The sequence below is a fragment of the Nerophis ophidion genome, linkage group LG25 (genome assembly GCF_033978795.1).
Source record: "Nerophis ophidion isolate RoL-2023_Sa linkage group LG25, RoL_Noph_v1.0, whole genome shotgun sequence".
Lineage (NCBI taxonomy): Eukaryota > Metazoa > Chordata > Actinopteri > Syngnathiformes > Syngnathidae > Nerophis > Nerophis ophidion.
The window spans coordinates 5,345,313-5,368,500 of record NC_084635.1 but is presented as its reverse complement, the minus strand read 5'-3'; the positions used below and the strand labels follow the sequence as shown (position 1 = coordinate 5,368,500).

The 23,188-nt window shown below is 38.7% G+C and overlaps 1 protein-coding gene across 1 annotated transcript in view; it reads right to left on the bottom strand.

The window, feature by feature from the left end:
- Positions 1-23,188, bottom strand: part of LOC133543114 (protein kinase C-binding protein NELL1-like) — an 881,729-nt gene that overhangs the window by 8,510 nt on the left and 850,031 nt on the right. The window contains exons 18-19 of the mRNA XM_061887562.1: positions 15,877-16,053; positions 6,406-6,630 (exon numbers count right to left, since the gene is read on the bottom strand). Coding sequence (XP_061743546.1) covers positions 6,406-6,630; positions 15,877-16,053 — 402 coding nt within the window. The remainder of the gene's footprint in view (positions 1-6,405; positions 6,631-15,876; positions 16,054-23,188) is intronic.

Sequence of the window (23,188 nt, the reverse complement as noted above, 5' to 3'; positions counted from 1 at the left end):
TCAAAATCTTTTTTTCATTTTTTTTTGTGTTTTCTCCTCTTTTAAACTGTTCAATTAAGTGTTTTTTTCATAATTTATTCTCTACAAAGAACATTCCACAAAAGGAAAAAAAATGTACGACGGAATGACAGACAGAAATACCCATTTTTTGATATATATATATTTATTTATCAAAGGTAAATTGAGCAAATTGGCTATTTCTGGCAATTTATTTAAGTGTGTATCAAACTGGTAGCCCTTCGCATTAATCAGTACCCAAGAAGTAGCTCTTGGTTTCAAACAGGTTGCTGACCACTGATATATACTGATATATTATATTATGTTTAAATCATATATACAATATATAACAATTACCATGTCCAATATTACATTATATGTAACAGCAGCAGCATAAAACAGAGTCTTATCATATTTCATACATTAATGAGTGCTTGTAGTTCACTTCTATAGTAGTTACTCAGTACAATGTGGTATAGTTAAATAATCAAACACTATTTATTGTACAATTTTACAAATAATTACAGTTTTACTGTAGGTTTGACAGTTAAATGTACGTACAATATATCCTGCACACATACTGTATAAACATAAAAAAAAATTTTGTTTGTATTTTTTTATTTATTTTTTTTATTTTGTTTACATTTTTTTACTCCTGCTGTACTCTATACTGTGAATAATTTTTATTTTTTTATTTATTTAGTTTGAAATTGTTTTTATTTCAAAACATTGTGTTCAACTTTTTTTACATTTTTAAATATCTTTAATTATTTAACAACTACTGTACTCTATGTTGTATATAATGTTTTGTATTATCCATCCATCCATTTCCTACCGCTTATTCCCTTTTGGGGTCGCGGGGGGCGCTGGCGCCTATCTCAGCTACAATCGGGCGGAAGGCGGGGTACACCCCGGACAAGTCGCCACCTCATCACAGGGCCAACACAGATAGACAGACAACATTCACACACTAGGGACCATTTAATGGTTGCCAATCAACCTATCCCCAGGTGCATGTCTTTGGAAGTGGGAGGAAGCCGGAGTACCCGGAGGGAACCCACGCATTCACGGGGAGAACATGCAAACTCCACACAGAAAGATCCCGAGCCTGGATTTGAACCCAGGACTGCAGAACCTTCGTATTGTGAGGCAGACGCACTAACCCCTCTGCCACCGTGAAGTTTGTATTATTTAGTTTGAAATTGTTTTTATTTTAAAACATTGTATTTAACGTTTTTTACATTTTAAATATATTTTAATTATTGAACTACTACTGCCCCAAGTGGAGGAGTTCAAGTACCTAGGAGTCTTGTTCACGAGTGAGGGAAGAGTGGATCGTGAGATCGACAGGCGGATCGGTGCGGCGTCTTCAGTAATGCGGACGTTGTACCGATCCGTTGTGGTGAAGAAGGAGCTGAGCCGGAAGGCAAAGCTCTCAATTTACCGGTCGATCTACGTTCCCATCCTCACCTATGGTCATGAGCTTTGGGTCATGACCGAAAGGATAAGATCACGGGTACAAGCGGCCCAAATGAGTTTGGGTCTCTCCCTTAGAGATAGGGTGAGAAGCTCTGCCATCCGGGAGGAACTCAAAGTAAAGCCGCTGCTCCTCCACATGGAGAGGAGCCAGATGAGGTGGTTCGGGCATCTGGTCAGGATGCCACCCGAACGCCTCCCTAGGGAGGTGTTTAGGGCACGTCCAACCGGTAGGAGGCCACGGGGAAGACCCAGGACACGTTGGGAAGACTATGTCTCCCGGCTGGCCTGGGAACGCCTCGGGATCCCCCGGGAAGAGCTAGACGAAGTGGCTGGGGAGAGGGAAGTCTGGGTTTCCCTGCTTAGGCTGTTGCCCCCGCGACCCGATCTCGGATAAGCGGAAGATGATGGATGGATGGATGGAACTACTACTGTACTCTATACTGCATATAATTTTTGTATTATTTAGTTTGAAATTGTTTTTATTTTAAAACATTGTATATAAAGTTTTTTACATTTTAAATATCTTTTAATTATTTTACTAATTAAACTACTAGGAATGGTGTTCTTGGGATGCAACTCAGTATTCTTCTTCCTCCAAACACGACGAGTTAAATTCATACCAAAAAGTTCTATTTTGGTTTCATCTGACCACATGACATTCTCCCAATCCTCTGCTGTATCATCCATGTATCCATTTTGGTATAAACTCAACTTGTGGTGTTTGGAGGAAGAAGAATACTGAGTTGCATCCCAAGAACACCACGCCTACTGTGAAGCATGGGGGTGGAAACATCATGCTTTGGGGCTGTTTTTCTGCTAAGGGGACAGGACGATTGATCCGTGTTAAGGAAAGAATGAATGGGGCCATGTATCGTGAGATTTTGAGCCAAAACCTCCTTCCATCAGTGAGAGCTTTGAATGGTTGACCAAATACTTATTTTCCACCATAATTAACAAATAAATTCTTTAAAATTCCTGGATTTTTTTCTTCACATTCTGTCTCTCACAGTTGAAGTGTACCTATGATGAAAATTACAGACCTCTAAATACTTGTTTGCCCCACTGTATATATGTGTGTGTATATGTATACATGTATATATATACAAACACATTATATACATACAATATATATTCCCTATTTATTTTTCAGTTGGCAGGTGTAGAATTCAAGCTGGTGTGTGTCATCACTCATTAGTTGGCCAGGAAAAAGACCACCGAAGGAAAGTTCTGTGCAGTTCAGAAATAGAAGAGTGAGACTTTTAACACATTGCTATTCCTATAATTAAAGTGTAGGACTCCTTAAGTGCTGCTAATTAAGAATGAATGCATTTTCCACACAGTCACATGGCAGCCGCATGCACAGCACGTGAAATGTCCGCGGAAAATCCGGGTTTTTAAACATTCGTTTTCGCGTCAAAACATCACTTAATCTTTTTTTTTTTCTTATATGATAAAAAAAAAATGTGTTGAACTCGCTGTTAGTGTTGTCACGATGCCAATATTTTGGTTCTGTCACTGGTACCAAAATTGAAATAGTTTTTGGTACTTTTTGATACTTTTCTATTTAAAGGGGACCACAAAAAATGGCATTATTGTCTTTATTCGAATAAAAAGTCTTAAGGTACATTAAACATATGTTTTTTATTGCAAGTTTGTCCTTAAATAAAATAGTGAACATGCAAGACAACTTGTCTTTTAGTAGTAAGTAAACAAACAAAGGCTCCTAATTTATTCTGCTGACATATGCAGTAACATATTGTGTCATTTATCATTCTATTATTTTGTCAAGATTATTAAGGACAAGTGCCATTCATCCATCATCCTCCGCTCGTCCGAGGTCGGGTCACGGGGACAGCAGCCTAAGCAGGGAAGCCCCGACTTCCCTCTCCCCAGCCACTTCGTCTAGCTCTTCCCGGGGGATCCCGAGGCGTTCCCAGGCCAGCCGGGAGACATAGTCTTCCCAACGTGTCCTGGGTCTTCCCCGTGGCCTCCTACCAGCTGGACGTGCCCTAAACACCTCCCTAGGGAGGCGTTCGGGTGGCATCCTGACCAGATGCCCGAACCACTTCATCTGGCTCCTCTCCATGTGGAGGAGCAGCGGCTTTACTTTGAGTTCCTCCCGGATGGCAGAGCTTCTCACCCTATCTCTAAGGGAGAGACCCAAACTCATTTGGGCCGCTTGTACCCGTGATCTTATCCTTTCGGTCATGACCCAAAGCTCATGACCATAGGAGAGGATGGGAACGTAGATCGACCGGTAAATTGAGAGCTTTGCCTTCCGGCTCAGCTCCTTCTTCACCACAACGGATCGATACAACGTCCGCATTACTGAAGACGCCGCACCGATCCGCCTGTCGATCTCACGATCCACTCTTCCCCCACTCGTGAACAAGACTCCTAGGTACTTGAACTCCTCCACTTGGGGCAGGGTCTCCTCCCCAACCCGAAGATGGCACTCCACCCTTTTCCGGGCGAGAACCATGGACTCGGACTTGGAGGTGCTGATTCTCATTCCGGTCGCTTCACACTCGGCTGCGAACCGATCCAGTGAGAGCTGAAGATCCCGGCCAGATGAAGCCATCAGGACCACATCATCTGCAAAAAGCAGAGACCTAATCCTGCGGTCACCAAACCGGAACCCCTCAACGCCTTGACTGCGCCTAGAAATTCTGTCCATAAAAGTTATGAACAGAATGGGTGACAAAGGACAGCCTTGGCGGAGTCCAACCCTCACTGGAAATGTGTTCGACTTACTGCCGGCAATGCGGACCAAGCTCTGGCACTGATCGTACAGGAAGTGGACCGCCACAATAAGACAGTCCGGTACCCCATACTCTCTGAGCACTCCCCACAGGACTTCCCGAGGGACACGGTCCAATGCCTTCTCCAAGTCCAAGGACAAGTGGTAGAAATTACTTATAAATGTACTTGTTCATTTACTGTTAATATCAGCTTACTTTCTCTTTTAACATGTTCTATCCACACTTCTGTTGAAATGCAATAATCACTTATTTTTCTCTTGTTTGATACTTTACGTTAGTTTTGGATGATACCACAAATGTTGGTATCAATTCGATACCAAGTCGTTACAGGATCATATAATATACATTTCGAAAAAACGAAAAAAGATTGTGATGCTAAAAAATATCGATGTAATCATACTAGTATCGACTAGATACGTTCCTATACTTGGTATCATTACGAGTGAATTTTAAGTGTAGATCCACCAATGGTGTTTGTTTACATTGAAACGCCGGTGAGCTACAATGTGTAGTGAAGCATGTTTAGCTAGTCCTCGTCCTGCAGGGATGATACTTGGAAGAAACATACTTTATTTGTCGCCATGGAGACGAGGATTAGTTATTTAGTAGTGGCTAAAACACTGCCGATTGCCGATGGACGTTGTCCATGTCTTAAAGTACTTCTTCCTGAGGGCATTCCGTGAGTCGTTAATAAGTGTTTGATGAACATTTCTCAACATTCTCAGTCTTTTTTGTCACTTGTGCCAGCTTTTTTGAAACATGTTGCAGACATCAAATTCTAAATGAGGTAAACATTTGCAAAAAAAACAACTAAGTTTTCCAGTTTGAACTTTAAGTATCCTGCCTTTGTAGTGAAGTGAAGTGAATTATATTTATATAGCGCTTTTCTAAAGTGACTCAAAGCGCTTTACATAGTGACACCCAATATCTAAGTTACATTTAAACCAGTGTGGGTGGCACTGGGAGCAGGTGGGTAAAGTGTCTTGCCCAAGGACACAACGGCAGTGACTAGGATGGCACGAGCGGGAATCGAACCTGCAACATTCAAGTTGCTGGCACGGCCACTCTACCAACCGAGCTATGCCGACCCAAGTCTATTCAATTGAATATAACAGAGGTGGGGAACTTTTTGGCTGAGAGAGCCAAGAAGCCAAATATTTTAAAATGTATTTCCGTAAGAGCCGTTAATAATAATATTTTTTTTTACACTGAACACAACTAATCACGTGCATTTTTAAGTAAAACCAACATTTTTAAGGTACAATAAGTCTGTTATTCTCTGTAATAACATTGTTATTCTGAAGCTAACTGTGGAGGGGGGAGTGGCCTGCGGGCCTGCAGCGAAGCGGGGTGTGCCAGGACCGGCCTCGAAATCAGGGACAGGTGCGTAGTCGGCCCACCTGGGCCTTGTTATCTTATCACCTGTCGCTATGTTATAAGCAGCAGCCAGGAGGAGAGACGGGTTTGGGGCTGGAGCCAGAGCGCGAGCGAGAACGAAAGAGAAAAAGAAAATTGCTGGAAAGCAACTGAGAGACTTATTGAAAAATAAAACAATATTGTAACCCTGAAATAATCTCTCATGTCGGTGCTTGGGGGTCTGAAGAACCCCCAGCAGGGCAAGCCCCACACTAATCAATAATAAATACATAACTTTTTACCATTAACGCAACTTCTTGAACAGGTGCGGTAGAAAACGGATGAATGGATTAAAATGCACATATTTTGAACGTTACTTTTAGCACTGTGATTACAAGCGGAATTATTCATTTGCTTAGCGTGTTAAGCAGTGTCAGCTCGGATTTATCTGAGAGCCAGAAGCAGTCATCAAAAGAGCCATAAGTTCCCTACCCCTGGAATATAGGATGAAAAAGATTTGCAAATCATTGAATTCTGTTTTTATTTACCATTTACACAATGTGCCAACTTCACTGGTTTTAGTGAAGTTTAGTTTCAAGATGCCACAGGTAGGCATTTTATGCCTGATGACATAAATGTGCAGTAAATGAGTGTCTCCATGGTATACAGGCAAAGACCTCCATTAAACATGCTGGTGTGCACCAGTTATAAATAGTCGATCACACCCCCACTATTTTATAGTTTGCTCCCGCTATTTAGCGTTTGGTATCTGGATCTTGGTAGATGAAGCTCAAAGTGCTTTCTGTCTTACTTTACACGTGCAGCTGGTGCAGGGCGACTTGGGCATGCGCCATGTGTCTCCGCTGAGACGGGCGAGGCCCGCGGGATCCTGGCAGGTTTGCCGGATGTCGTAGGACAGGTTGTCAGCCGAGCAGGGGTCTGCCACGCAGCGCGGACAGCACTCGCCCTCGGCCACCGCCGTGTACTCGCACGTCAGCGCCGGACAAACCAGAGGCCAGCAGTCCACCTCCCCTTCCTGGAGACAAAAGCGGTAAAAAAAAACAAAATAAGAGTTTTGCATGCAGTTGTGATGCTAGTACGCCTGGCATAATGGTGTGTTGCCATATCGCTAATTAGTGAGGTGGCAGTTGTGCCACGCTTCCACAAACAGACATTGGCAGCGTGCCACGGGCAGGTATTAAAGTCCAACTCTGAGCCTCATGTTGATGAGGACATTCTGTTGCATCTCTCAGGGATTTGCCATGAAGGTCAGTTTTCATTTTTGCAGCCAATTTGTGTGTCCTTGTGTCGATTGCTCGTCTCGATTACTGCAACGTATTATTTTCGGGTCTCCCCATGTCTAGCATTAAAAGATTACAGTTGGTACAAAATGCGGCTGCTAGACTTTTGACAAGAACAAGAAAGTTTGATCACATTACGCCTGTACTGTATATACTTTTATATACATATATACATACATATATACCTATACTGTATATACCTTTATATACATATATACATACATATATACCTATACTGTATATACCTTTATATACATATATACATACATATATACCTATACTGTATATACCTTTATATACATATATACATACATATATACCTATACTGTATATACCTTTATATACATATATACATACATATATACCTATACTGTATATACCTTTATATACATATATACATACATATATACCTATACTATATATACCTTTATATACATATATACATACATATATACCTATACTGTATATACCTTTATATACATATATACATACATATATACCTATACTGTATATACCTTTATATACATATATACATACATATATACCTATACTGTATATACCTTTATATACATATATACATACATATATACCTATACTGTATATACCTTTATATACATATATACATACATATATACCTATACTGTATATACCTTTATATACATATATACATACATATATACCTATACTGGCTCACCTGCACTGGCTTCCTGTGCACTTAAGATGTGACTTTAAGGTTTTACTACTTACGTATAAAAATACTACACGGTCTAGCTCCATCCTATCTTGCCGATTGTATTGTACCATATGTCCCGGCAAGAAATCTGCGTTCAAAGGACTCCGGCTTATTAGTGATTCTAGAGCCCCAAAAAAGTCTGCGGGCTATAGAGCGTTTCCCGTTCGGGCTCCAGTACTCTGGAATGCCCTCCGGTAACAGTTCGAGATGCTACCTCAGTAGAAGAAATTTAAGTCTCACCTTAAAACTCATCTGTATACTCTAGCCTTTAAATAGACCTCCTTTTCAGACCAGTTGATCTGCCGCTTTCTTTTCTGTTTTCTCCTAAGTCCCCCCCCTCCCTTGTGGAGGGGTCAGGTCCGATGACCATGGATGAAGTACTGGCTGTCCAGAGTCGGGACCCAGGATGGACCGCTCGCCTGTGTATCGGTTGGGGACATCTCTACGCTGCTGATCCGCCTCCGCTTGGGATGGTTTCCTGTGGACGAGACTCTCGCTGCTTCTTGGATCCGCTTTGAACTGAACTCTCGCGGCTGTGTTGGAGCCACTATGGATTGAACTTTCACAGTATCATGTTAGACCCGCTCGACATCCATTGCTTTCGGTCCCCTAGAGGGGGGGGGGGGGGGGGGGGGGGTTGTCCACTTCTGAGGTCCTCTCCAAGGTTTCTCATAGTCAGCATTGTCACTGGCGTCCCACTGGATGTGAATTCTCCCTGCCCACTGGGTGTGAGTTTTCCTTGCCCTTTTGTGGGTTCTTCCGAGGATGTTGTAGTCGTAATGATTTGTGCAGTCCTTTGAGACATTTGTGATTTGGGGCTATATAAATAAACATTGATTGATTGATTGATTGTATTTCTACCCTTCTTGAGATATCAAGAAGGAAAAGTACCTTCCATTTGAGGACTAGTTACATACTTGCCAACCCTCCCAGATTTTCCGGGAGACCCCCGAAATTCAGCGCCTCTCCCGAAAACCTCCCGAAGAAATGTTCTCCGAAAATCTCCCAAAAATCAGCGGAGCTGGAGGACACGCCCCTCCAGCTCCATGCGGACCTGAGTGGGGACAGCCTGTTTTCCACGTCCGCTTTCCCGCTATATAAACAGCTTGCCTGCCCAATCACGTTACACCTACGGATTTTTAATTAAAAAAAACTGCACACACAAGGAGACGAAGCAGAAGAACGAGGAAGTTACAGCCCTGGCGACGCCGTCTGTAATAGAGTGATTCTATGTCGCCATCTCCTGGTGAATGTTGGCTATAGCGTTATGGGGTTGCTTTTGTGATTGGCCAACGATTTATGTGGTTTTGCGCACCTGACGGCAAGTCACTCTCGCCAGTACGCAAATGGCAGAACAAAGGTTACTCAAATAGTGAAAGGTAAGTGTTTTTTTTTTTTTAGTAACCAGCAAGCACAGTACAGTTAGTAGAACGACTGTGTTTTTTTTACTGTGTATTTGATAGGTGCCGTCTGAAATTCAACTATTTACTTTATATATATGTATATATGTATATGTATATATATATATACATATATGAAATACTCGAGGTGGTGAATTGTAGATGTAAATATACTCCTCCCCTCTTAACCACGGCCCACCCCAACCACGCCCCCCACCCCCACCTCCCGAAATCGGAGGTCTCAAGGTTGGCAAGTTATGACCGGTGAACAAGTTAGGACATAAATCATGGTACCAATACTGGTAAAACCATTGCATCTAATAGAGAATGTCTCATTTGCAGCCCTGGTGGTGAAATCTATCAAAATAAGGTTGGTCCCAAAAAGAAGGATTTTTCAAATTGACTGTCAGTTTTAAAAGTGCTCGCCCTCTGGCCAATATATGAAATAACAAGTGTGTATGTAAGAAATTAAAATGTGCCCCCTTTGGCCAAAATTAATTAAAAAAAATAAATAAATATGTATATAGAGATATACTGTTATAACTTAAAGTAAATAATGAAGATTAAACACCAATTTCAAAATAAAGAAATAAAATAAAATAATCCAAAAGCAGTCTTTCTCACAATGTGTCGACTTTTTTGTTATAAAATTGGGACCCATTTCTCATATCTTTCTGTTTCTGTAATATTACAATATTTTCTCATTAAATTATTACTTTATTTTATTTGTCATATGAAATGCTGACTTTGATCAAAACAGTGCCAACTTTTTTTGTGGTTCTCGTAAAATTCCGACATTTTTCGAGGGAAATTATGACTTTTGCCAAGTAAAATTGTGATTATTATAATATCAGCAAAATTGTAAAGTTGTCTCATAAAATTGTGACTTTTCTCAAGTAAAATGACGACTCTCTTCATAAATTTGCCAAAATGTTACGCGTATTTTTTGCGAAATTGCGACTGTTTTAGAGTAATATTCCAACTTTTATCATAACCTTGCACAAATGTTGAGGTTTTCTTGTAAAATTTTGACTTGCGTTGGGTAAAATGACAACTTTTATTATTATACTGCCAAAATTCTAAATTAGCTTGTGAAATTGTGGCCTTTTTCTTGTGAAATTCCAACAAATTTTTCACAACAAGCTTTTTTTATATTTGCATATAGTATGTATATATTATTAATGTTGTAAATACAAATCTTCATATACCTAGAAAGGGGTTGTCCGAAAGAGATTTTTCGGCGGTCTCAAGAAGGTAAGAATTAAAAGTGTGTGTGTGAGTGTGTGTGTCTAAGTGTGTGTTCTTGTATTTCTACCCTTCTTGAGACATCAACAAGGAAAAGTACCTTCCATATGAGGACCGGTGAACAAGTTAGGACATTAAATCATGGTACCAATACTGGGAAAACCATTGCATCTAATAGCGAATGTCTCATTTGCAGCCCTGGTGGTGAAATCTATCAAAACAAGGTGGTCCCAAAAAGGAGGGATTTTTCAAATTGACTGTGTCAGTTTTAAAAGTGCTCCACCTCTGGCCAATATATGAAATAACAAGTGTGTATGTAAGAAATTAAAATGTGCCCCCTTTGGCCAAAATTAATAAAAAAATAAATAAATATGTATATAGAGATATACTGTTATAAGTTAAAGTAAATAATGAAGATTAAACACCAATTTCAAATAAATAAATAAAATAAAATAATCCAAAAGCAGTCTTTCTCACAATGTGTCGACTTTTTTGTTATAAAATGGGGACCATTTCTTATATCTTTCTGTTCTGTAATATTACAATATTTTCTCCATTAAATGATTACTTTATTTTATTTCTCATATGAAATGCTGACTTTGATCAAACAGTGCCAACTTTTTTGTGGTTCTCGTAAAATTGTGACATTTTTCGAGGGAAATTATGACTTTTGCCAAGTAAAATTGTGATTATTATTATAATATCAGCAAAAATTGTAAAGTTGTCTCATAAAATTGTGACTTTTCTCAAGTAAAATGACGACTCTCTTCATAAATTTGCCAAATGTTACGCGTTTTTTTTTGCGAAATTGCGACTGTTTTAGAGTAAAATTCCAACTTTTATCATAACCTTGCAGAAATGTTGAGGTTTTCTTTTAAAATTTTGACTTGCGTTGGGTAAAATGACAACTTTTATATAATACTGCCAAAATTCTAAATTAGCTGTGAAATTGTGGCCTTTTTTCTTGTGAAATCCCAACAAATTTTTCACCACACAGATTTTTTTTTTTATATTTGCATATAGTATGTATATATTATTAATGTTGTAAATACAAATCTTCATATACCTAGAAAGGGTTGTCCGAAAGAGATTTTTCGGCGGTCTCAAGAAGGTAAGAATAAAAGTGTGTGTGTGTGTGTGTGTCTAAGTGTGTGTTCTTGTATTTCTACCCTTCTTGAGACATCAAGAAGGAAAAGTACCTTCCATTTGAGGACCGGTGAACAAGTTCGGACATAAATCATGGTACCAATACTGGGAAAACCATTGCATCTAATAGAGAATGTCTCATTTGCACCCCTGGTGGTGAAATCTATCAAAATAAGGATGGTCCCAAAAAGGAAGGATTTTTCAAATGGACTGTGTCAGTTTTAAAAGTGCTCTCCCTCTGGCCAATATATGAAATAACAAGTGTGTATGTAAGAAATTAAAATGTGCCCCCTTTGGCCAAAATTAATTAAAAAACAAAAAAAAAATATGTATATAGAGATATACTGTTATAACTTAAAGTAAATAATGAAGATTAAACACCAATTTCAAAATAAATAAATAAAATAAAATCATCCAAAAGCAGTCTTTCTCACAATGTGTCGACTTTTTTGTTATAAAATTGGGACCCATTTCTCATATTCTTTCTGTTTCTGTAATATTACAATATTTTCTCCACTAAATTATTACTTTATTTTATTTCTCATATGAAATGCGGACTTTGATCAAAACAGTGCCAACTTTTTTTGTGGTTCTCGTAAAATTGTGACCTTTTTCGAGGGAAATATGACTTTTGCCAAGTAAAATTGTGATTATTATTATAATATCAGCAAAATTGTAAAGTTGTCTCATAAAATTGTGATTTTTCTCAAGTAAAATGACGACTCTCTTCATACATTTGCCAAAATGTTACGCTTCTTTTTGTGAAATTGCGACTGTTTTAGAGTAAAATTCCAACTTTTATCATAACCTTGCACAAATGTTGAGGTTTTCTTGTAAAATTTTGACTTGCGTTGGGTAAAATGACAACTTTTATTATAATACTGCCAAAATTCTAAATTAGCTTGTGAATTTGTGGCCTTTTTCTTGTGAAATTCCAACAAATTTTTCACAACAAGCTTTTTTAATATTTGCATATAGTATGTATATATTATTAATGTTGTAAATACAAATCTTCATATACCTAGAAAGGGTTGTCCAAAGAGATTTTTCGGCGGTCTCAAGAAGGTAAGAATTAAAAGTGTGTGTGTGAGTGTGTGTGTCTAAGTGTGTGTGTCTAAGTGTGTGTTCTTGTATTTTTACCCCTTCTTGAGACATCAAGAAGGAAAAGTACCTTCCATATGAGGACCGGTGAACAAGTTAGGACATAAATCATGGTACCAATACTGGGAAAACCATTGCATCTAATAGAGAATGTCTCATTTGCACCCCTGGTGGTGAAATCTATCAAAACAAGGATGGTCCCAAAAAGGAAGGATTTTTCAAATTGACTGTGTCAGTTTTAAAAGTGCTCTCCCTCTGGCCAATATATGAAATAACAAGTGTGTATGTAAGAAATTAAAATGTGCCCCCTTTGGCCAAAATTAATTAAAAAAATAAAATAAATATGTATATAGAGATATACTGTTATAACTTAAAGTAAATAATGAAGATTAAACACCAATTTCAAAATAAATTAATAAAATAAAATAATCCAAAAGCAGTCTCTCACGATGTGTCGACTTTTTTGTTATAAAATTGGGAACCATTTCTCATATTCTTTCTGTTTCTGTAATATTACAATATTTTCTCATTAAATTATTACTTTATGTAAACTTATTACTTTTTCATATTTTATTTGTCATATGAAATGCTGACTTTGATCAAAACAGTGCCAACTTTTTTGTGGTTCTCGTAAAATTCTGACATTTTTCGAGGGAAATTATGACTTTTGCCAAGTAAAATTGTGATTATTATTATAATATCAGCAAAATTGTAAAGTTTTCTCATAAAATTGTGACTTTTCTCGAGTAAAATTACGACTCTCTTCATACATTTGCCAAAATGTTACGCGTTTTTTTTGCGAAATTGCGACTGTTTTAGAGTAAAATTCCAACTTTTATCATAACCTTGCACAAATGTTGAGGTTTTCTTTTAAAATTTCGACTTGCGTTGGGTAAAATGACAACTTTTATTATAATACTGCCAAAATTCTAAATTAGCTTGTGAAATTGTGGCCTTTTTCTTGTGAAATTCCAACAAATTTTTCACAACAAGCTTTTTTAATATTTGCATATAGTATGTATATATTATTAATGTTGTAAATACAAATCTTCATATACCTAGAAAGGGTTGTCCGAAAGAGATTTTTCGGCGGTCTCAAGAAGGTAAGAATTAAAAGTGTGTGTGTGAGTGTGTGTGTCTAAGTGTGTGTTCTTGTATTTTTACCCTTCTTGAAACATCAAGAAGGAAAAGTACCTTCCATTTGAGGACCGGTGAACAAGTTCGGACATAAATCATGGTACCAATACTGGGAAAACCATTGCATCTAATAGAGAATGTCTCATTTGCAGCCCTGGTGGTGAAATCTATCAAAACAAGGATGGTCCCAAAAAGGAGGGATTTTTCAAATTGACTGTGTCAGTTTTAAAAGTGCTCCCTCTGGCCAATATATGAAATAACAAGTGTGTATGTAAGAAATTAAAATGTGCCCCCTTTGGCCAAAATTAATTAAAAAAAATAAATAAATATGTATATAGAGATATACTGTTATAACTTAAAGTAAATAATGAAGATTAAACACCAATTTCAAAATAAATAAATAAAATAAAATAATCCAAAAGCAGTCTTTCTCACAATGTGTCGACTTTTTTGTTATAAAATTGGGACCCATTTCTCATATTCTTTCTGTTTCTGTAATATTACAATATTTTCTCATTAAATTATTACTTTATTTTATTTGTCATATGAAATGCTGACTTTGATCACAACAGTGCCAACTTTTTTTGTGGTTCTCGTAAAATTGTGACCTTTTTCGAGGGAAATTATGACTTTTGCCAAGTAAAATTGTGATTATTACTATAATATCAGCAAAATTGTAAAGTTGTCTCATAAAATTGTGACTTTTCTCAAGTAAAATTACGACTCTCTTCATAAATTTGCCAAAATGTTACGCGTTTTTTTTGCGAAATTGCGACTGTTTTAGAGTAAAATTCCAACTTTTATCATAACCTTGCACAAATGTTGAGGTTTTCTTTTAAAATTTTGACTTGCGTTGGGTAAAATGACAACTTTTATTATAATACTGCCAAAATTCTAAATTAGCTTGTGAAATTGTGGCCTTTTTCTTATGAAATTCCAACAAATTTTTCACAACAAGCTTTTTTTATATTTGCATATAGTATGTATATATTATTAATGTTGTAAATACAAATCTTCATATACCTAGAAAGGGTTGTCCGAAAGAGATTTTTCGGCGGTCTCAAGAAGGTAAGAATTAAAAGTGTGTGTGTGAGTGTGTGTGTCTAAGTGTGTGTTCTTGTATTTTTACCCTTCTTGAGACATCAACAAGGAAAAGTACCTTCCATTTGAGGACCGGTGAACAAGTTCGGACATAAATCATGGTACCAATACTGGGAAAACCATTGCATCTAATAGAGAATGTCTCATTTGCACCCCTGGTGGTGAAATCTATCAAAACAAGGATGGTCCCAAAAAGGAAGGATTTTTCAAATTGACTGTGTGTCAGTTTTAAAAGTGCTCCACCTCTGGCCAATATATGAAATAACAAGTGTGTATGTAAGAAATTAAAATGTGCCCCCTTTGGCCAAAATTTATTAAAAAAATAAATAAATATGTATATAGAGATATACTGTTATAACTTAAAGTAATTAATGAAGATTAAACACCAATTTCAAAATAAATAAATAAAATAAAATAATCCAAAAGCAGTCTTTCTCACAATGTGTCGACTTTTTTGTTATAAAATTGGGAACCATTTCTCATATATCTTCTGTTTCTGTAATATTACAATATTTTCTCGTTAAATTATTACTTTATTTTATTTGTCATATGAAATGCTGACTTTGATCAAAACAGTGCCAACTTTTTTGTGGTTCTCGTAAAATTCTGACATTTTTCGAGGGAAATTATGACTTTTGCCAAGTAAAATTGTGATTATTATTATAATATCAGCAAAATTGTAAAGTTGTCTCATAAAATTGTGACTTTTCTCAAGTAAAATTACGACTCTCTTCATACATTTGCCAAAATGTTACGCTTTTTTTTTGTGAAATTGCGACTGTTTTAGAGTAAAATTCCAACTTTTATCATAACCTTGAGGTTTTCTTTTAAAATTTTGACTTGCGTTGGGTAAAATGACAACTTTTATTATAATACTGCCAAAATTCTAAATTAGCTTGTGAAATTGTGGCCTTTTTCTTGTGAAATTCCAACAAATTTTTCACCACAAGCTTTTTTTTTTTACATTTGCATATAGTATGTATATATTATTAATGTTGTAAATACAAATCTTCATATACCTAGAAAGGTTTGTCCGAAAGAGATTTTTCGGCGGTCTCAAGAAGGGTAAGAATTAAAAGTGTGTGTGTGTGTGTGTGTGTGTGTGTGTGTGTGCTGACCATGCAGCGGCACTGCTGGCATCCGTACAGCCAGGATGCTCCACTACGGTAGAGTGTGCGACCACTCTGGTCCAGACACTGGCTGCTGGGTCTGTGGTCACAACTGGGACAGCAGAACAGATCCTCTTCCGGGTCGCCACAGTCGCATGGTTTCCTTCTGCAATATGTCCGGCCATCCTGGAAAAAAAAAAACACAGAGGGGTTGAACTTTCACGGGCAAAAAAAGCGACTGTTGTTCCTCAGCTATACGTTCAAATTTAGAAATAACGTCAATAAGTTACGCAGTAAATTTAGGGTCACCGCAATTTAAAAAAAAAAACACACAAAGCTGCCATGCAGTCTTTTTTCCTTTAAAACTGTCTCAGTTAAAAAAAAAAAAAAAAAAAAATAATGACTCAAAGTCAATGTTATGAATTATTGACCCACTCAAAGCTCCAATGACTTCACATCAAATATTCCACTTTGAAATATTCTTGGGGGAAAATATAGCACATTTTGTCTGTTTGTCGTATAAAAAACAATGTTTTCTTTAACAAAAAGGGCATAAAACAAACCAAAAAAGAGCAAAGAGAAATTGTTTTTTGTTGTAAAACAGGATTTAAACAAAAAGGGAATCAAACACACACACACACACACACAAAAAAAAAAAACACACCAGCACAACAACAACAAAAACAACATTTTGGGCCTCAAATAAGATCTGATTTTGATACTTTTAAAATAGATTTTATAAACTGAACTTTTTTTTTTTAGCATGTAACTAATAAATAATATAAAAGCTTACTGTATTAAATGTGAAGTGAAGTGAATTATATTTATATAGCGCTTTTCTCTAGTGACTCAAAGCGCTTTACATAGTGAAACCCAATATCCATCCATCCATTTTCTACCGCTTATTCCCTTTTGGGGTCGCGGGGGGCGCTGGCGCCTATCTCAGCTACAATTGGGCGGAAGGCGGGGTACACCCTGGACAAGTCGCCACCTCATCGCAGGGCCAACACAGATAGACAGATAACATTCACACACTAGGGCCAATTTAGTGTTGCCAATCAACCTATGGGGGTGAAACCCAATATCTAAGTTACATTTAAACCAGTGTGGGTGGCACTGGGAGCAGGTGGGTAAAGTGTCTTGCCCAAGGACACAACGGCAGTGACTAGGATGGCAGAAGTGGGAATCGAACCTGCAACCCTCAAGTTGCTGGCACGGCCACTCTACCAACCGAGCTATGTAGAATTTGCTAGTATTTGTTTCAATCAGATGATTATTTTAAAAAAACTGCATTTATTTGAGATAATAATGAGTCATATATTATCTGTGTTGGCCCTGCGATGAGGTGGCGACTTGTCCAGGGTGTACGCCGCCTTCCGCCCGATTGTAGCTGAGATAGGCGCCAGCTCCCCCCGCGACCCCAAAAGGGAATAAGCGGTAGAAAATGGATGGATGGATGGATATTGGAATATGGGATCTATTATTTAAATTAGTTTTAAGTATTAAATGAAATAAAATATGACTTATTGTATGTTTGTGTAAGATGTTGGACACAGTGTGTTGTCCAGCTTATGAGATGCGATGCAAGTGTAAGACACTGTGACAATATTGTTCTTTTTTAAAATTTTTGTATTAATATTTTTAATGTTGGTATCAATGAGAGATTTTTAATCACTGCTATTTTGAAATTGTTACTAATATTGTACCGTGTCATGTTTGTGTGTTCTCAATTTATTGCCATTCTGAATGTCGCTAGGTCGGGTTTGGTTTTGGAATTTATTGCATTGTTATGGTATGGTTTTGTCGGATTGATTAATAAATTCATAAAAAAAAAAAAAAAAAAGATAATTATTTTCAAATTTGTAGCACTGAATATAATTTTTTTTAACACAATAAAGTTGCTAGTAAACAATTACTAAACAAAAACAACAATTGGCTGCCGTTTTTAATGACACCCGTGGACACACCCCTCCGACTATCAGGTACTATTAAACTCACTAAAACACTAGCAACACAATAGAAAGATAAGGGATTTCCCAGAATTATCCTAGTAAATGTGTCTAAAAACATCTGAATCCCAATGCAATCGCCTTTTTTTTTTTTTAAACTAGATTTTATTTATTTATTTTTTCTAGCCCTTCGCTATCAATATCCTCAAACATGAACCTTTCATCCTCGCTCAAATTAATGGGGAAATTGTCATTTTCTCGGTCTGAATAGCTCTTTTTGTTGGAGGCTACCATTAAAAACAATGTGAGCTCTCACACGGGTGATGTCATTGTCGGGGACTTCCAGTAAAGGCAAGGCTTTTCTATTAGCGACCAAAAGTTGCGAACTCTATCGTGGATGTTCTCTACTAAATCCTTTCAACAAAAATAAATGTGTCTAATTACATCTGAAACGCTACCGCTGTCGCCGCCCGGAGCTGTCGCTTTTTTTTTTTTTTGGTGCCTCACTCTAACTTTCCTCATCCACGAATCTTTCATCCTCGCTCAAATTAATAGGGAGATTGTCGCTTTCTCGGTCCGAATAGCTCCTGCTGCTGGAGGCTATGATTATAAACGATGTGAGGATGTGAGGAGCCCTACAACCCGTGACGTCACGTGCACATCGTCTGCTACTTCCAGTAATGGCAAGGCTTGTTTTTTAGCGACCAAAAGTTGCGAACTTTATCGTGGATGTTCTCTACTGAATCCTTTCAGCAAAAATATGGCAATATCCCGAAATGATCAAGTATGACACATAGAATGGACCTGCTATCCCCGTTTAAATAAGAACATCTCATTTCAGTAGGCCTTTAAGGCTGCTGAGTGAGGTTTACCAACGTACAGTTGTGATCAAAATTATTCAACCCCCACACAATTTTGGTGTTTTAGCAAGTTGGACATTTATTCCGTGTTTTGTTTATAGTCATATCAAATAAAGATGTGTCAAATCGACAAATGCAACTTAAATTGTAACACTGTATTTTACAAAATACCAAAAAAAGGAAAATTTTCTTAATATGTCATTGACAAAATGATTCAACCCCCTAGTTCCATGCATCTTTAGTACTTAGTAGAACACCCTTTGGCAGTAATGACATCCTTCAAAGGTGATATATAAGCTTCTGGCAAGCATCTACAGCAGGGGTGTCAAACTCAAATACAGAGTGGGACAAAATTTAAAACGGAACCAAGCCGCGGGCCAATGTTGAACAAATTAACCTTTTAATAGGGACCCAAACAAGTTTTGTATTGATTAAACAAGCAAAGCTTATATAACTTTAGAGTCACATGCAAAATCGAGTTTCAAATTATAATAATAAAGATTAAAAAATATCAATGGCATCTCAAATAAAATTTAAATAAAAATTGGTGGGGCAGGGTTTGGTGATAGCGGGGATGTATATTGTAGCGTCCCGGAAGAGTTAGTGCTGCAACGGGTTCTGGGTATTTCTTCTGTTGTGTTTATGTTGTGCTACGGTGGGGATGTTCTCCCAAAATGTGTTTGTTATTCTTGTTTGGTGTGGCTTCACAGTGTGGCGCATATTTGTAAAAGTGGTAAAGTTGTTTATGCGGCCACCCTCAGTGTGACCTGTATGGCTGTTGATCAAGTATGCCTTGCATTCACTTGTGTGTGTTAAAGCCGCATGTGTTATGTGACTGGGCCGGCACGTTCTTTGTATGGCGGAAAAGCGGACGTGACGACAGGCTGTAGAGGACGCTAAAGGCACGCGCCCAATTTTGTTGTACGGGTGGAAATCGGGAGAAATTCGGAAGAATGGTTGCCCCGGGAGATTTTCGGGAGGGGCACTGAACTTTGGGAGTCTCCCGGGATAATCGTGAGGGTTGGCAAGTATGAGTATCAGCTGTGGATGAAAGTGTTACAGAGGCATCGCCCCTGTATAATTCCAGCGGGCCAGCTCTAATGTTAATTTGATATTGCCTCAAGGGCCAAATGAAATTGTACGGGGGCCCGAGTTTGACACCCATGATCTACAGGTATTTTAGCCCATTCCTCTTGGGCAAAGGCCTCCAGTTCCTTCATATTCTTGGGCTTGTGTGCTGCAACTGCCTTCTTCAAGTCCCACCACAGCTTTTCTAGAGAATTTAGGTCTAGCGACTGTGAAGGCCACTCCAGAGTCTTCCAGCCCTTCTTCTGCAACCACTCTGATGTTGACTTGGAGGTATGCTTGGGATCCTTGTCCTGTTGGAAGGTCCAACGTCTCCCAAGCCTCAGCTTCGTCACTGACTTCATGACATTTGCAGCTAAAATATCTATGCTAGGAAATAGAATTCATAGTGCCTTGAACGTCCTGGAGATTCCCGGTACCTGAGGCAGTAAAACAGCCCCAGAGTATGATTGACCCCCCACCATGCTTAACAGTAGGCAAGGTGTTCTTCTCTTTGTAAGCTTCATTTTTTCTCCTCCAGACATGACGTTGATTCATAGGCCCAAAGAGTTCCAGTTTTGTCTCATCACTCCAAAACCTTTGGGGTTCGTCCAGATGATTTTTGGAATACTGGAGTCTATTTTCTTGTGCCTGGTAGTCAGAAGTGGGGTGCGCCTGGGAGTTCTGGCAGGGAGGCCTTCATCTCGTAGTGCGCGCCTTATTGTCTGGGACGAAACCTGAGTTCCCCCCTCTGCAATGTCCTGTTGTAGTTCCTCAGCTGTTATCCAGGGGTTTGTCACCACTGTACTGCACACAGCATCCTCTTTCTACCACGCCCAGGTAGTGTTTCCACTCTGCCTTTAGCTTTAAACTTGCGAATTATGCTCCCAACTGTGTCTCTTGGAATGTGTAATGTCTTTGCTATTTTCTTATATCCATATCCTTTCTTATGAAGAGAAATGACCTCCTCTCCTGACTTCTTTGACCACTCCCTGGACTTCACCATGTTGCAAATACACCATTAATCATCTACAAGAAGACTGTGACGCTCAATCAATTGTCGCTCGTTATGGTTCTAATCACATCTACAGGTATTGAAAAGACCTTATTAAAATTCTGTTCTTAAGAGTTATGATCTTCAAGGGGTTGAATAATTTTGTCAATGAGATATTAAGAAAAATGTCCTTTTTTTGGTATTTTGTCAAATACAGTGTTACAATTTAAGTTGCATTCGTCTATTTGACACATCTTTATTTGATATTGCCGGCAGTAAGTCGAACACATTTCCAGTGAGGGTTGGACTCCGCCAAGGCTGTCCTTTGTCACCCATTCTGTTCATAACTTTTATGGACAGAATTTTTAGGCGCAGTCAAGGCGTTGAGGGGTTCCGGTTTGGTGACCGCAGGATTAGGTCTCTGCTTTTTGCAGATGATGTGGTCCTGATGGCTTCATCTGACCGGGATCTTCAGCTCTCGCTGGATCGGTTCGCAGCAGAGTGTGAAGCGACCGAGTCCGAGTCCATGGTTCTCGCCCGGAAAAGGGTGGAGTGCCATCTCCGGATTGGGGAGGAGACCCTGCCCCAAGTGGAGGAGTTCAAGTACCTAGGAGTCTTGTTCACGAGTGAGGGAAGAGTGGATCGTGAGATCGACAGGCGGATCGGTGCGGCGTCTTCAGTAATGCGGACGTTGTAACGATCCGTTGTGGTGAAGAAGGAGCTGAGCCGGAAGGCAAAGCTCTCAATTTACCGGTCGATCTACGTTCCCATCCTCACCTATGGTCATGAGCTTTGGGTCGTGACCGAAAGGATAAGATCACGGGTACAAGCGGCCCAAATGAGTTTCCTCCGCCGTGTGGCGGGTCTCTCCCTTAGAGATAGGGTGAGAAGCTCTGCCATCCGGGAGGAACTCAAAGTAAAGCCGCTGCTCCTCCACATGGAGAGGAGCCAGATGAGGTGGTTCGGGCATCTGGTCAGGATGCCACCCGAACGCCTCCCTAGGGAGGTGTTTAGGGCACGTCCAGCCGGTAGGAGGCCACGGGGAAGACCCAGGACACGTTGGGAAGACTATGTCTCCCGGCTGGCCTGGGAACGCCTCGGGATCCCCCGGGAAGAGCTAGACGAAGTGGCTGGGGAGAGGGAAGTCTGGGCTTCCCTGCTTAGGCTGCTGCCCCCGCGACCCGACCTCGGATAAGCGGAAGATGATGGATGGATGGATGGATGGAACTGTAATAATCTTTTCCCCAACTTGTGTTTAAATCACTCACAATTTTTCCCTTCATCTACTTCTTTCTATTGCTGCTTTCGGACTGTAAATATGTTTGTCACTAATACTCAAATACAAGCAGATTAGTGTCCACTGGTTGTTCCTTTTTGAAAGAGCCAAACACATGCCTCCGCCGGTCTGTCACAGAAATGAACTGCTGGCCAAAAATATGTTGATGCATGACAGATAAATGGAAAATGACCATAGAGCTTGATGATACAGTTACTGCCTGAGCAAAAAGGCTTTTACTAAATATGAATATTACTTCATATTAATGAATTATATTTTAGCATTGTAAAATCACATGATCTTCTAGTGAGGGCTTATTGTATTTCCACCACTTTGGTATTTTCAAACCGTTGCTCACTTCTACACAAATACATGAAACAAAAAAATAATTTCAAAAATAAAACGGAAAGGTGTAATCCGGCGATCTGATTGGTTGTTAACCGTGGTTTAAATATTCTAAAGCCTTATCACAGCGCAGACTATCACTCCGCCTCAGGCACGCATGACTTATGAATGGAAGTTGTTGTCATGTATCCATGACAACGGACTGTTGCAGTCCGTAGTAAAAGACAGCTGATGTTAAAAAACGGACTAAAGTAGTTGAATTCACATGTTTAAGGTTAACTTTTCACCTACGGGGAGGGTTAACAATGGATGGATGGATGGATGGATATAAACAAAATACGGAATACATGTCCAACTTGCTAAAACACCTAAATTGTGTGGGGGTTGACTCATTTTGATCACAACTGTACACTGGTCGGCCTCTGTTACACAAAAAAAACGTGTATCTATTTTTAGCCCTTTTAATAAAAAAAAAATCCATGCTTCATAGCCAATTAGGCCTTGAAGGTACAAACAGTCCGTGAGAAACACTGCAAACACTCGGTCTATGCATCAGGCATAACGAGGACACAAACACCAACCCGAAGCATTTAAAAATACATGTTTCAATCCAATCCAATCCACTTTATTTATATAGCACATTTAAACAACAATAACGTTTCCAAAGTGCTGCACAGCCATGTTAAAAACAATATTATGCTCCACCAATGACTGAATAAAACAAAAAATGAATAAAAATAAAACCAATAAAAACAATATAAAAACAAATATGATTAAAAACTATTTTAAAGGGTAAAATCAATTAAAACAGTAAAATAAAAATCAAAGTGTA